The 15,564-nt window shown below is 59.9% G+C and overlaps 1 protein-coding gene across 2 annotated transcripts in view; it reads right to left on the bottom strand.

Annotated features, from left to right (window-relative positions):
* Positions 1-15,564, bottom strand: part of ANKRD11 (ankyrin repeat domain containing 11) — a 90,515-nt gene that overhangs the window by 2,614 nt on the left and 72,337 nt on the right. For both annotated transcript variants that reach the window (XM_055145025.1, XM_055145024.1), the window contains exons 3-11: positions 13,264-13,406; positions 12,302-12,440; positions 9,378-9,548; positions 9,074-9,277; positions 8,430-8,572; positions 7,626-7,773; positions 1,115-7,542; positions 536-634; positions 305-448 (exon numbers count right to left, since the gene is read on the bottom strand). In XM_055145025.1, the coding sequence (XP_055001000.1) occupies positions 305-448; positions 536-634; positions 1,115-7,542; positions 7,626-7,773; positions 8,430-8,572; positions 9,074-9,277; positions 9,378-9,548; positions 12,302-12,440; positions 13,264-13,350 (7,563 nt within the window). In that variant the 5' untranslated portion in view covers positions 13,351-13,406. The remainder of the gene's footprint in view (positions 1-304; positions 449-535; positions 635-1,114; positions 7,543-7,625; positions 7,774-8,429; positions 8,573-9,073; positions 9,278-9,377; positions 9,549-12,301; positions 12,441-13,263; positions 13,407-15,564) is intronic.

The following is a 15,564-nucleotide window of genomic DNA, read 5'->3' as shown; positions in this document are numbered from 1 at the left end:
GAGGGTGAGAGCCCAAGGCTGTGCAGCACAGGGGCCGTCCCCTGCAAGTGTCAGGCTCAGTGCCTGAAGCCTCTGGGCTGGGTCACAGACCACATGTGCCCCCCACTTCCCCAACCCCATGTTCACTGACAGCAAGAGGGCAAGGCTGTGCAGAAGTGACTGTCGGGACACAGCTGACCCCGGGCTGTGATGGAATGGAGACCCTGCGGACAGCCTCACCCACAGAGGCATGGGTGCCCATAGCTGGAGGCGGGAGGGGCTGTGCTGAGCCTTCACCTGCTGGCAGGGAGGGCTGGACACCCACCTGACTCTCCAGAGGCATATTGTACACCTCTGAGTCCAGCAGCATGGTGCAGGCGCTGAAGGGCACTGCCTGGTTTGCGATGGTCCTTGCTGCCCGGCAGTGCACGCGGAGAATCTCCTGCTCGCACGAGACGATGAGCTTCTCCTGGAGGGGAGGAGCCAGTGAGGACGAGAAGCACAGCCGGCCCAGCCCACTGCCCACCACCCGCTGGCCTTGTCTACTAGCCCTTACCCGCTCGATGCTGTGCTGTAGCCTCAGCTTCCCCCTCACGGCCTCCTGCTGTTTGAACAGCTCCTTCAGGGGCTCCGCCAGGGAGGGTGGGGGTGCGATCTGCAGCCACAGGGAGAGATGAGGTCTGACAGCTGCCCCGGGACCAGCCACTCTGGAAGGAGCTATGGTGACGTCCCCTACATCCTCTGGGAGTTGGCCTCATATTCACAACCCCGGACACTTATGACCCAGAGACAGTGCCCCCAAGTCATTGGGAGTGCAACCCCCGGCCCCGGCCCCTCCTGGGCGGCAGGAGGCCTGAGTTCTGCTCAGAGACCGTGGGAGACACATGCCTGCCCCCCCCACCCCCCGAGATGAGGCTGTCCCGGCCCTGTGAGCCCCTCTCCACCCCACCCTCATCTCCAGGGCCCACGTGCTGGGCACCCCTGTGCAGGAGGTTTGTAGGCTTAACGGAATGCGGGTTTCCTCAGGGCTGGGTGGACACCAGGCCTGCAGACACAGGGTCCTGGGTCATGGGAAAAGCAGCCTGTGTGGGGGGATGAGAGGAAGATGAGCATGGGCGGCCGGCCCTGCACTCACCACGGGGATGTGCAGCTTGCTGAGCGGCTTGCCGTCCAGGAGGTAGGAGCCCGTGTAGGTGACGTACTCGGCATAGCACTGCGGTGCCTGCGGGGAGATGTAGCACAGGATCTTGCGCTTTTCCTCAATCTTCTTTCGGATCTGCAAGTACTCGAAGTACGGGTTGGCCCTGTCGCTGTGATAGGGCTCAATGGCGTCCAGCTTGATGGCGTCCACGATGGCGGCCAGTGTCTGCTGGATCACCTCCCGCGTCTGCCGCGTGCCTGTGGGCAGTGGCGGTGGCAGCGGCTGTCCCGAGCGCTGCAGACGGCGCTTGCGCGGGTGCTGGGCCTGGCTCTCATCCTCCTCCAGGCAGCGGCCCTTGGTGCGGGGGGTGGGGGCGGCCTCCTTCTCAGAAGGGGGCGAGCTCTGTTTGCTCTGGTTGGCCAGCATCTGGGCCCGGGTGCGAGTCATGCGCTGGGGGACATCGTCCACGCGGGGGGCCTTTGGGGCTTCAGCTGCGGGTTTGGGTTCAGGTTCTGTAGCCTCGGGTAGGGTGCCACCTGGGGGTCCCTCCAATCCCGCCCCGCCAAGAGGTTGAGTCCCATCTGTCGTGTCCTCAGAGGCCTCAAGGGCGCAGTGGGACACAACCAACGGCTCGTGGCCCTCAGAAGCGTCCTCCTCAGCTTGTCCTGTGGGACATGGCTCAGCCACAGAGGCTTCGGCCTCCTCAGGGGCCCCCCTTTCGCACCCAGACCCCACCTCCCCCAGGCCTTCCTGCTCTGTGTCCGCTGCCGGCCCTTGGGAAGCCTCGGGCTCAGGGCTCAGCCGGGCAGCTACCTGCTCAGGCGGCAGGGGGAGCGGACCCTCAGAGGCAGCCTCAGTACCACTCCCTGACACAGGTGCCCCCGCAGGCGCGCCTTCTGGGGGGATGAGGGGACTCCCTTCCACAGGGTCCGTCTCGACGTCAGAGACGTCTTTAGTCTGAAGAGGGAGTTCGGGCAGGGAGAAGGGTCCCAGGTCCAAGTCATCTTCAGAATTGGCGAAAGCGTCAGACCAGGAAACAGGCTCTACCTGGCCAAGGGCAGCCAGCCTGTGCCCATTTTCCAGAAAGTTCTTCTCCAGAGCCCCCAGAGTCCCAACCTGTGCCACAGTGGTCACACAGGAGGGTTCTGGGGGGCCCTCAGAGGGTGTCTCGGGCAGCGCCTTACAGTTACTGAAGAAGGAGTCCAAGCTGGAGGGTGGGGGAAAGGGCGTGGGCTCCTCTGCGGGGGGCAGGGCCGCAGGCACTGCAGACACTGCCTCATCCTTGCTGCCCTGGAGCCCTGGCTCGGGGACTGCCAGAGGGTAGGAGATGGGGGAAGTAGGGAATGAGGTCTCTGGGGCCCCGAAGGGCCCCGAGGTGGCAGGGTGGAGGGAATCGGTGGGACAGAAAGGTTTTGGGGACTCTGGGAACCTCTGGGGTGATTTGAGCAGGAGCTCAGGCCCCACAGGCCAGGGGTTGGGGCTCTCTGCAGGGTCCCCCAGCAGGCTGGAGGCCAGGGCCTGCTCAGAGGCAGCCGGGTGCGCCCATTCCACAGGCTCTTCCGTGATGACAGCGGTGAAGGGGCCCTCATCTAAGGGCTCCAGGTAGCTGGGCTCCGGGGGGATGATTGCTGCGGTGGCCTGCTGGTCCTCCGTGGCATCTGGGGGGATCCCCAGATCTGGGGGAAGGGTCCCCTCCATGGAAGGGGCCGAGAGTGTGTCTCTGTGAGGAGGGGGGGACTTTGCCTGCAAGGTGGCGTAGGCACCCTCTGGAGAGGGGGCGAGTGTGGCCACGGCTGCAGGCGGGCAGTGCAGAGCGTCCGCTTTAGGGGAGGGGATGCCGTAGTCAGGGGAGTAGTAGCCTGGAGACAGGCAGGAGAATTTGTCTGTGGGGCCCGGGGGAGCAGGGGCCTTTTCCTCCACGGGCTGCCCTGCCGAGTCATAGCTGGACACGAGGGGCACGCTCTGCTGCCGAAACAGCTTGTCCCCAACACTGAACTCCTCCTCCGGGGTCCTCCGGATATCCACGGAGGCCGAGCGGTACAGGTTCGTGCACACGGGCCTCGAGAGGGTCTGGCTAGGGGTCTCTGTGATGCCGCTGGCTGCCACAGAGAACCTGTCGAGGAAGGACGGGGAGCCGGTGCTGGCGGACGTGCTGGAGGCGGGCGGGGGGTCTGTGCAGTCGAACAGGAGGTCAGGGTAGTCGTCCGTGCTGCAGGATGGGGTCCGTGGTGTGTGCATGGCCTCCTCGTAGCTGGGGCCGGACAGCACCGAGGCTGGGGTAGGGACCCCCGTGGGCCGGCTCTGGTCAGGCCTGGGGGAGGCAGGCAGGGCCTCCTTCCCATGTGGCCCTGCCAGCCAGTCCCGAGCATCAGGGGCGGTGGCGGGAGGGCCAGGGTGGGGCCTATGCTCGGCAGCCGGGAGCCCTGGCTCCTTGGGTTTCCTTTCTTTCTGTGCTGCGGGGTCTGGCCCTGGGGGTGGCTTCTTGGCAGGGACGTCCACGCTCTTCCTGCGTGCATCCTCAGTGGATTTCGTGCGCTCCTTGAGCTTGGGGTCCCCAGACCTATGCCGCATCTTCTCCATCTGCTTCATCCGCTCCTTGTGCCGCTTGTGCCGTTCCTCGATCTCCAGGTCCTTCTGGGACAACATCCGCTCGAAGCTGGTCATCATCAGGTCCCCGTCACCCAGCAGCTTCTCCCGGGGCCGTGCGTCCTTCCGGCCCTGCTCCCGGCACGGCGGCAGTCGCTCGCCACCGTTGCTCATCTTGGCTGTGTCCCCTTTGTCCTTGTCAGGGTTCTCTCGGGGCCTCTCCTTCAGCTTGCTCTCGTCCTTGGCCCTGAAGGCACTGGCAGGGCCATCTTTGTCCCTGGCTGCAGGCTTGGGCTCGTCCTTGTGGTGCCTCGGGAGCATGTCACCATGCCTGTCCCTGTGCCTGTCCTTCTCGTCCCTCCACTTCTCCCGGTGTCGCTCCCTCCGCTTCTTCTCCTTCAGGAGGCCGATGGCACTGGACCCGAAAGGCTTCAGCTCCTTCTCAATTTTTTTGGAAGCCTCTCTCTCCGCATCACTTTTCTCTTTCTTCTCGGCGGAGAACAGTTCAATGGTTTTCTCCAACTCATCATCGAGGTCAGCCTTGGTACTGTAGGCTAGGCCAAATGCCTCTGCCTCCAGGAAGTCCTTCTCATACTGACCTGAGTCTTTGCGGCTGCCGAGCTCCTTGCAGTCCTCGCCCCTGTCCCGCTTCTCGGCCTTCTCCTTCTTTGCCCTCTCTCGGTCATGGCTTTTCTTGGAGGACGACGAAGAGTGTCGCAGCCGCTCCTTCTCCTTGGCCTTCTCTTCTGGTGGCTCTGGAAAGGCCACGTCCAGAAGGGCGCTGAGTGCTGGGTCCTGTGTGCGGTCCAGGAAGCTGTCGGAAGAGAGCTCGCTGGCCTTGTCATTGGGGTCCTCCCGGTACTCGTGCAGTGCCGCCTCCTCCAGCTTCTCCAGCAGGCTGCGCTCTGGCTCGCCACCCCGGGGCGCCCTGCGCTCCCCTCGGCAGTGGTCCCTGTCGGGCCGCTCGCGGTGCCGGCTCTTGGCCTTGTCCTCAGCGCTGGCCTTCCTCTCTGCCTTCTCGGGGGGCTTCTGTCTGCTTCTCTTCTCCTGCGCGCAGTCTGTGGAAGTGCGCTCCTTGCGCTCCTTGTACTTGTCCACGCACTCTCTGTCCTTCCTCTCTTTGTGTTTCTCGAAGCCCTTCTCCTTCCTGTCCTTGCCAGCCTCCGCGACACCCTTGTCCTTCTTCTTCTCTCGAAGCTCTTTTTCCTTCTGTCGATCTGCGTGCTGCCGGTCAGCGGAGCCCTTCCGGTGCCGGTCTGCAGGGGCCGGCTCCCGTGTGTCCTCCCTCTCGGGCCCCTCGCCAGCCCCCAGGTACTCGTCTCTATCGTCCTCGCTCTCGTCGGTGAAGATGTCGGGGATGTACCAGCTTTTCTCTTTGCCTTTCTTCTCATCCTTTTTCTCGGAGAAGTCATCAGAGAGGGTTCCTGGAAACACCTTCTCCTTTTTCTCTTTCACCTGGTCCAGAGAAGCTTTTCTCTCTTTGTCTTTGCTGTGGAGGTCTTTATGCTTCTCCTTAGTGTCTTTTTTCTCTTTAAAACATTTGTCATATTCTTTGTCCTTCTGACATTTTTCAAGTATGAATTTCTCGCTTTTTTCTTTGTCACTAGACTTGTCTTTGTACTTTTCCAATTTTGTCTTCTCCTTCTTCTCCTTCTCTCTGCCAGGATGGTGCCTCTCCCAGGGCTCCAGGCTCTTGCCAAAATCGCAGTCGGGCCTGTCCTTGAAAGTGCCATCAGGGCCCAGCTCCTTTAGGTCATCGTCAGCCTTGGACCTGCCGTCCTTGCGCTCCCTGGCACCTTCGGGCAGCTCCTTCCTGTCCCTGCAGGTCTCGCGCCCGCCCTCGGCGCACTCCCTCCTCTTCCGGTCCTTCTCAGAGAGGTAGCTGGGGACACTGCTCTTGTGCTTCTCGGCAGGCTCCCTCCTCTTCTCACAGCTCCTGTCTAGATAGTCCCGTTCCTTTCTCCGGAGCAGACCGTCTCGGTCAGCCCGGCGCTCTGTAGGCTCACGCCGGTCGCGGGCCCGTGCCTCACGCCGCTTCTCTTTGCTGCCTTCCTTCACAGTCTCCAGGATCAGTCTGGCCACAGACTCACTCTTAATGTCCCGGTAATCCGTCACAGGTGAGTCCCAGCTGTCTTCCCCCTTGAAGTCAAAGGATGAGTCAGACAGGTCGGAAAACCAGCGCTCCTGCTGGTCATCAGAGAGGCTGAATTTGGTGTCTTCACTCTCCAGGAATGGAGCTTTGTTACAGTACTCGTCGAAGGCAGTGTCTTCCCGGCAGATTTTTTCTTTCTTGAGTTTCTCTTTGTCTTCTTTGAATGCCTTCTCCTTCTCTTTTAAAAGTCTGTCCTCTTTAAAGTCATTCTTCTTCTCTAACTTGGAGGGTCTGTCTTTGGACTTTTTCTTCCTTTCCTCTTTGTACAAGCGGAGCTTTTCCTCCTTGGGAGACTTCTCCTTCACTGCCTTCTCCTTCTCACCTTTGCTGGGCCGCTCTTTGTCTTCGCGGAAGGACCGGCTCAGGTCTCGGATTCTCTTAAGGGACTTTTCATCCTTGGAGGCTTTGAGCAGCTCGTCCTTGAAGAACCACTCCTTCTCTTCTGGCTTCATTCTGCTCAGCTTCTCTTCTTTCTTAAAGTGGTCCCGCTCGTGCTTCGATGCCCTGAGCTTGCTCTCGGTGGGGATGTCGGGGTCCAGGAGCAGGCCCTTCTCTGGCCTCGGCCGGGTGTCCTCGTGCTCATAGGTGAGGCTTCGCAGTCTGAGCTCTTGACTGGCTGAGCTCAGCCCTTTCTCCTTACTTTTGCGTTTGTGTTTCATCTTGTGTTTCTTTACGATCTTCCCTTCCTTGTCCAGCTTGGGGATGGCACCATCGTTGCTGGTGTGTGAGGCACCACGTTTCTCGGCCAGGGTGCCCTGTAGGCTGGGTCTCTTTCTGTGCTCCTGCTTCTTCCTCACGGGCTTCAGCGACTCCACACTGGAACCGTCAGAGGAGGAGTCAGATTCACTGGTCAGTCGGGTGCGTGTGGAGTCCGAGAGGGAGCTGACCTCTGACCAAGCAGGAGAAGAAACAGCTTTCCAGTTGTCCGTCCGCCAGTGCTTGGCGTGTGGTTCCGAGTGGCTGGGGTTATGCTTCTGGGTGGCGGAGCTACCATGGGAGGAGGTGGAGGAAGCAGAGAGGGAACTGAACAGGGCAGGGTCCTTCAGCACCAGGGGGGAGCCCTTGAGGCAGCCCGAGCTGCCCACCGAGTCCCCATCATCGTCGTCGTCACCAGAATCCGAGGACTCGCTCTCGGATTCGGAGGAACAGAATTTGTCGTTTCTCTTCCCAAACCGAACTTCTTTGCTTTTTGTTTCTTTCTTTCGCTTCTTCTTCACTTTATTCTTCTCCTTCTGTGGCTTGGCATTAGAAGGTTCCCTGGCTTTGTTACTAGGCAGCATTGTGTGTGCTGAGAGCCTGAGCTTTTCTCCTGCCCCCACAGTGACGCTGACCTCCTCCTCGTCGGACGTGTCTGACAAGATGCGATGCGCGGCTTTCTTTGGTGCGATCGTGCTGTTCTTGGTGTAACTTTTCACTTCCATTTTGGGTATGGAAATAAAACTATTGGATTTCGTTTCTTTCCTGTAGTCCTTTTTCAGTAAGTGCTTGTCGTCCACTGGAGGGACGCGGTCCTGCTCATCATCCTCGTCAAACTCGTACTCATCCTTGACAGGGGCTGTGGCTTTCTGGGGCTCTGGATTCTTGCCCTTGTGCTTGAGGCCTTTCTCAAACTCAGAGTCCGTGTTGTTGCCATCCACTGAGCTGGATGGTGCGAAGGACGGGGCATCATCCTCCTCGGAACTCTCTGTGGGGACAGGGACACGTGTCAGAGGTAGGTGAGGGATGGAGTCATGGGGTCTGGAGTGGGCCTGGCAGGCCACCACTCACCTGTGGAGCTCTCCTCGCTGGATGTGTAGGTACCTTTGCCCAGAAGGAGGTTGACCATAGTCGGGGAGCTGGCCACCTTTAGGGGTGTCTCGCCCTTCCGGTTGCTCTGCTGAGGGTTCCCACCATAGCGCAGCAACAGCTTGACCACCTGCACAATGGCAATAGGTACATCAGAACATTCTACAAACAACCCACATGTGCTGAGCAGAGATAGCATCCTGGGGGCAGAGCAGCGTGACAGCTATGTCTGCTGGCTCTCACTGCCCACATGGAGCGGCTCAGGGAGCCACTGTGGTGGGGACAGCGTGTCCGAGAACAGGCACTGTCAGACAGAAGGAGCATGTGGCCCTGCCCCATCTTACACTGGCAGGGTGACTGTGTGGTAGCCCTGTCCTGTCTGAGAGTGGATCACCTGCAGAGCCTCTGCTAGACCAATTGAGACTCACCCCCCTCGCCAGCGAGGGTCACTGTTCCTGCAGTCACCTGTGTTGTCGTTCAGTTCTGGCCTGTGCAGAGAGGAGGACCCTGGTCCCCATGTCCCTTGATGCCCTTGAAAGATGCACTTTCCCCCATGAAGCCACAGCCCGGACCCTGGCCGTTTTTTCTCAGGACCTGAGCTCTCACTGCGCTTATTAGCATCTGTGGAGAATGAACAGAGGCTCTGGGGAACACAGAGCTCCGGATCTACCTGCCCAGGGATGTCCAGCTGCTGGGGCTGACCCAGCAGGCCAGGAAACCTTTCTAAAGACGCAGCCTGGCCTCTTGCTTGAGTGTCAGGACAGGGTCCTGTGCTCCCAGGCCCACCTTGTAGTGGCCGTTGTTGGCGGCATCATGCAGCGGTGTGTCGTCATCCAGCCCTTTGGTGTTCACCTCGGCGCCTGCGGCCAGCAGCTGCTTCGCCACATCATAGTAGCCCCGGTTACACGCCTCGTGCAGTGCTGTCCAGCCTGGAAGCAGACACTTGGGCTCTGTCACCTACTCCCTAGGGGGTGCCCCAGTCCAAGAGGGTTGCCCTGTGGCCCCGTGCTGCCACCAAGGGCACAGCAGTGTGTACTGGTGTGGCACCTCTGCCCACGGCCTGGGAGCCTCCCACGCTGCAAAGAGGTGGAAGCTGGCAGAGTGCAGTGCAGTGGGGACAGGTGACACCACCTGGGGCTCAATGCACCCACATATGCCACGGGACATGCATCACAGACCAAACAGCAGGTCCAAGTCTAAGTGTTCTGGACAATTTCTACTCGGGAACAGAGCGTTTCCTAAGAAGGAGCGAAATTAAGCTCGGGCAGGAATAGGAGCCACAGAACCATGGAAGGACCTAGAAAGCTTGTCCACCTCACATCTCCACTCCACTTGGCAAGCTCAGGCCTGGTTCCTGTGTCCCTCAGAAGGTGGCGGCACCACTCCTGGGCCCAACAGGTGTGAGGGAAGGGTCTGGCTCAGAGGCTCACCAGCAAAGTCCTTGACATTGACGTCGGCGCCCTCGCTGATGAGCTCCTTGATGCGCCGTGCATCGCCCCGGATGGCGGCTCGGTGCAGCCGTGTCTCTCCTCGCTCATTTCTCTTGTTCACTTTGTCTTTGGTTTTTGAGGCGGAGTTGGGGGTCCCCTTCTGACACACTGTCGCCTGGGAGGGGTGCTTTGGTGTCGTGTCGACTGCGGTCAGGAGGAGACGGGCGTCACCCTGGGGACTGGACCTCTAGAGGAGGAGCCCCACCCATAGGAGGGCCCGAGTGGCTGCCCCGCCCCACCTCACCTGGGCTGTTGGCCGACTCCTCGGCCGTCATCTGCATGAGCAGTGCCACCTGCTGGCGCTCAGAGAGTGGGTAGCCGGCACGGATCCCAGACAGCCCCATGCCGAAGAGCAGTCCAGCCTTGCGGGTGACGGGCTCCTTCTTGACCCGCTTCCTCTCAGGGCCCTGCTTCTCTGCATGGCAGGGAGAAAGGGAGGGTGGGTTTGTGCTCCAGGTCCCAGGAAAAGTCCTTCTAGCTCCCAGCGTCTGTGGGAGCCCCAGCACCCCTCTTCCAGAGAGCTGAAACTGTCCAGTGCCCTTGTGCTGAGCTGGGCCCACAACCATGTAGCATTCCAGGGGGCCCCAGACTGTTCTGTGCCCTCAGGACCTTGGCTGGCACAGGACAGGTATCCAGTAGGGCGTGTTTGATGCGTGCCTCCATGGCAGGACCATACCCGTCTTCTGGCTTCTAGGGGCTTTCATTGCAGGCCGTGGCGCTTCGGAGAGCGACCTGGCCTTGAGGTGCCATGGCAGGGACTGGGCTGGAGGCATCTAGAGGCATTAACACAGAGCACGAACGAGACATGGCCAGTGGCTTGCTGGTCACTCCCGCTCAGCCCTGTCCAGCAACAGCTGGCCTCAAGCAGAAGAAACTCAGGAGGCAGAGTCAGGCAGGGGACTCAAAATGCAGGGCGCAGGCTGGGCTCTATCCCAGCACTGCCAGGAGTGATCCCAGAGCACAGCATGGGGTCACTCCCCAAACCAAACCAAAAACAAACAAAAAGACAAATAGGAAAGTAAATAAACTGTGAGGGGTTACAGGCCCCCCTGGCCTTCCCTGACCCCAGACAGGGAACCAAGCTGACCTCTTCTGCCTCTTCCATCAGTGCCCTGGGAACCCCTGGACAGAGCTTATGGGACACCCCAACAATCTGGGGGTCTTAAGGTCACAGTGCCTAGCACAGGTAGAGTAGCAGGAGCCTGCTTTTACTCAGCACACCAGAAGCCCTTGAGTAGGGTCCTTGACACATGCACAGCTGTCCCTATGTCCCTGCTCTCATTTTTTTTCTGGGAACAGGCATTTCCTTTGACCATATCTTGGATGCTCCAGAACCAAGTCTGGGAAGAGCGAAGAGTGTTGACCCTGTATTTCAAGGGACCACTTCACACTGCCTGCACTGTCAGCACCTCTCAGGACATGCCCCAGCCCACTTCATCTCCCTTGGGCTTGTACCTCCCACAGAGGTGCCAACCACAGAGCTTTCCTTTATACAACGGAGGAAGAACAGCACGGCAAGAAACCAGGGCCTCCCATCCATGCTCTCCCAACAGATGGGGTGAGCCTCTAATCCAAGCCACACACCCTAGAAGCGGGCAGAGTCATGGGGCACAGGCCTACCCAGAGCCAAGCCCAGCCCACCCCATGGCGAATGCTCCCTGCAGAGGCTTGAGAGTGTGCAACCAGGAGGGCCTGCACAAGCACCAGGCACAGCGTCCGCCCTTTCCTCCGCCCCCGCAACCGGGCACTTCACACCCAATGACCAGAGTGACACTGCCCAGAGTAGCGGACCCAACACTGTCTCCGGGGCAGCAGCTCTGCAAATCCTGCCCACCCTGTCTGCTACCCAATCAGAAGCCGAAACATTGTCTACGACCCAATCAGAACTCAGATTCCACCCACCCCAAGTGCTACCCAATCAGAAGCCGGACCCCGCCCACCCTGCGTAAGACCCAATCAGAAACACAGCCAGAGGTTGATGCACCCTGGCAGTTTGGTCAGGCCGCGGGTGTGGCTGCCGTGCCCCTCTGGAGGCTTCTCTCTGTGTGGAAAGCAAATGGTAGCGGGGGTGGGGGGGGTGGTCCAGACCTCAACCCAGCAGGCCTGCGTCCTTTTGTTCACGTCCCTGGGGTCCCAGCCTGCAATGCCCCGCCCCCCTCCGTAGGCTGGTGCTGCCTGAGAGCCAGGAAAGGCTCCTGGAGTTCTGCTGCCGCCCTCCTCCTGCTCACAGACCAGAGTCCAGCTCACTGGCCTCCTTGCCCTTCTGCTCACCCCAAGAGCCGGGCACCCTCTTGTCCTGGCACTCTGTCAGTACACCCTGCCATCTGCACCCAAGGTGGCACCCAGGCACCCTCCAGCTGTCTGACATGTGTCCACAGAGCCACATGCATGGTCTGGACACCTGAGTGACGTCAATGGACAAGACCTGCTAAGTTGAGTAGCTCAGCAGGGAATGGTCTCTGCTGCCCTGTTCCTACGCCCGAGGCCCCTCAGTGCTCCCTCTGAGCTTATCACTGATCGCCAGGGTCCAAGTTTGGCAGGGGACACTCTGGGGTGGACAGGACCCTATCCAGGGCAGGAGGTACATGTGTGTCTCCAAGCCTAAGGGTTCTTGTGGGGACAGACCGGGTCAAAGGCCTAGCACAGCATGAGCTGTGAACTGGGGCCAGAGGGCCATGACAAACTGCCGCACACTTGGCGTACACGCGTGAGCTCTCCCGACACACAGGAGCGGGCAGTGCAGTCCAGCCCAGCTCCGTGGGTGCTGTCTCTCTGTGGAACCTCTGCCGGCTGTCTGTTCCTGCCAACACCAGCTCAGGGTCTGTGTCTTTCCTCCTGTGAACTCGTACTCTGGAGGGAGGCCTCTGGCCCTCACTCTGAGGAAGCCCATGTCGGTGTCCCCACAGGGAGCCGGAGGAGTGAGAGAAACACCAGAGCAGCGGGTCCCTTCCGAGATCCCCTAGCTGCTGCTCCTGACAGAACATGTCTCCCCTCTGACAGGAGGCACAGATGTATCTGACGAAGCAGGGGGCTTGAGGCTGGACAGATCGGATGTGTGGGGGTGGGGGAGCATTTCCACTTTGAAATGGACCCGTCTTTGGATCTCTGACATTAGGGGATCAGGGGGCAATGCTGCAGGGTAGCCCTGAATGGTCCCTGTGTGGGTACCTGTGTCCGAGTCCTTCTGCTCCCCATTGGCGCCCACGCTGAAGGGCAGCTTCCGCTTGGTTGTGCGCTCTCTCACTTCCTTTCCACCATCACTGCGATCCAGCTTTGGGGTCTTGGTCAGAGAAACTTTATCTTTATCCTGGAACAGAAAAGGCCACCTTCATGTTTCCTCGCCAGGTGAGACAGTGGCAGCTGTGCATGGCCACGCGTGCCCCTCACAGGAGGAAAGCACTTGTGGCCCACCAGCCTTTGTCACTTTTGCGTCAGCACAGGCCCAAGACACTATGGGGCCTCCCAGGAACACATAAGCGTTGGGACATTTCCTGCAGCCCCAACCTGCGCCACACCCTAGCCACAGGTCTGCTCTCAGGCGTTCTCATTCTAAACCTTGAAGCATGAAACCTGGACAGCTGGCCACATGCTCTCAAAGGACCAGGCTGGAGCCCCTGCAGGCAGGCAGTGCTGCACCCTCCCCCCGCATGTCTGGTACACAGGCGGGAAGGGGCCTCGAGTTAGAGGCAAGGCAGGTGACCAGTCAAGAGGTGAATTCATTGGGAAGGGAGTCTGGGTCACACCTGGCAGTGCTTGAGGACTGAACTATAGTACCAAATACACTGGGTCTGAGTGAGCACTACTTACACACACACACACACACTGGGTCTGAGCTGCATGCACGCACACACAGACACACACACGGGGTCTGACTGATCCCGCCCCTTCCCACGCCCCCCGACCATGGTCTGACTGGGACACGGATACACACACAGACTGAAGGAACTCCACACAGTGGGTCCAGTGAGCTTCACACATACAGAGGGTGGACAAACTCTCACACACACACACACACACACACACACACACACTGAATGAGCTCCACATTCAATGGGTCCAGTGAGCTTCACACATACAGAAGGTGGACCCCGATAACAGAAACCCCCTTCACACATGGGGCACAGACCTACCTTTCTCCCCGTCTGCTTCTCCACCATGTCGTTGCTGAGGGGACACTCTTCTTGCTGTGACGTTCTAGAACACCCTCCCTTGGGCATTGTTCTGCTCCTCACTCACTCTTCATTCACTCGGCCACCGCGTCATCCTCACCCGTCTGCGGGGCAGAGCAGAGGGTCAGCACTGTTGGCTCTGCCAACCCAGCTCCATGGCCAGCAGGGAGCTGGTAGCACACCCCAGCGTGGTGGGCTTGCAGCGAGCCAGCACTATCTCCTGATTCTCAGACGATACTGGGAACCACACAGAGATAGAGGGCCCCTGCCAGCATGTGTCCACCCATGCCACTAAGCTCAGGAGCGGTGGACCAACCCTGTACCCATGGCGATCCTGTACCACTGCACCAGCCTGTGAGACTGTGAAGCTCCAGGATACCCCACCATGTGAGGCCTCTCATTCTGCAGAGCCTTGGGACATGCTGACTAGACCCACTCGCTTGGCCCCTGTCTAGGACTGGGAGGATCACTCCCCCCACACTTGTGCTGCCACCAGCCGTGACCATGACCCCTGGTGGCTCTGGGAGGGAAGCACATGGCTCCCAGGACAGAGGCCGGGCCTAACCTGTAGAGGATAGAGTGGCTGGGGCAGGGCAGCACCAAGAGCCCTCAACAGCCCATCAAGGGCGTGCGGACTACAGACCTCAGGCCACTGCCCCTGGCTTGCCCCAGCCCTGAGGACACGCATATGAGGTGGATGCCAGATCCCTGAACAGATCTCCTTCCTGGGCCTGCTGTGGTCACGTCACCTTCGTCTTTAGTCGTTTCCAAGCCTAGAACACTCTCCAGAACAGCAGCAACCCCCCCAGGGCAAGCCATTCATTGGCGCGTGTCTGAAAGGACACGGCACAGAGGTGCCCAAGGTCTGCACCCAACCCAGCAGCTACTCTGAGATTTGCACAGAACTGAGACTACATGTGAGGTGCCTGGGCCATACCACAGACCTGCCCTGTGCAGGCACATAGATGCATGGGCCCTGCGCCCATGGCACGGCCTTTCCTGGTCATACCGGATGCGCTGGTGGACTCTCTAGGCGGGCAGGAGCTGGGTGGCAGTAGTGGCCCCACACTGACGTCTCGAGAGGGCATACCCTCAGGCTTCCAGCCAGACACCTTCAGGGGATAAGCCGGTAGTAGGGACCAGGGTCTGTGGGCTGCTCTCACTCACACGTGACAGAACCAAGAGTCCAGGCCCTCCCAGCAAGTGACTGCGAGAAGGAGGTGCAGCAGAGAGCACCCTCCCAAGGATGCATCGAAGGGTACACAGGGTGGTTTGAGGACCACCAGTGCAGTGCCAGACCCCACCTAGGCGCCAGCTGAGAGAGGGAGAATAGCTAGCAGACAGCGTGAGGCCACAAGTCAGTTACCAGAACCAGCCCACATGCTAGGGCGGCCGAGTGTACAACTAGCAGCACAGCCAAACGTGCACGACACCACAGCCAAGCATGTGTGACACCACCAACAAATGTACAAGAACCACAGCTGGGCATGTGAGTACCAGAGCTGGGCTTACTAAGCACCACAGCTGGGACACTGCAGGCACCTCTGAGAGAAGAGGGGAGATTCAAGCAGACACTCAGAAATGATAACATTTGCTTCCGAGAATCAGGACAGAAGTAGCCCTGGTTCAACAACTTCCCAAACAAGATTCCTTCAGGGACACAGCCCACCCTTGGGGCTGAGGCCTGGCCAGGGAGGCCAAGGTAGAGGAGTCCGGGTCTCAGCAATGCTGACACCTGAGCACCAGGAGGTGATGGTCCAAGGAAATTAGCTCCACGTGGAAACTGCACGCTTTGATCATACTGCCAGGGGCTAGACAGGTAGCACAGGGCTAAGGCAGTTTCCCTGTGAACAGCTGGTCTGGGTTTGATCCCAGGCACCCTGCAGAGTCCATGGGGCCTGCCAGAAGGGATGCCGGCTGGGACCCGTCTCTGTAGAATAAGAACTTCCTAGGGGGGAGAGCCTGTAATGCTCGCGGAGCTGGGCTGGCAAGTTCGGTGTCAGGGAGTGGCCTCAGGGTGCAATGTGGTGTGTGAGTGGAACCACAGGAGGGGGCAGGGGCAGGAGCAGGGGCAGCCTCTCCCCTCCACCAGGCTCCCCACACCCCCTTGCCTGTGTCCACAACTAGTGGACACACGGCTCTGACTCAGAATCTGCCAGGAGCCCCTCTGGACCCAGACATGGCCCGGACTGAGCGCCCTGCAGTTTGTAAGTGCCCCAGAGTGGGCACTGAGCAGGCACACTCCACATGGGCACCCCCCAC

This window comes from Sorex araneus, chromosome 8 (genome assembly GCF_027595985.1).
Source record: "Sorex araneus isolate mSorAra2 chromosome 8, mSorAra2.pri, whole genome shotgun sequence".
In the NCBI taxonomy this organism is placed as follows: Eukaryota; Metazoa; Chordata; class Mammalia; order Eulipotyphla; family Soricidae; genus Sorex; species Sorex araneus.
This window is presented reverse-complemented; position numbering and strand designations above follow the sequence as displayed.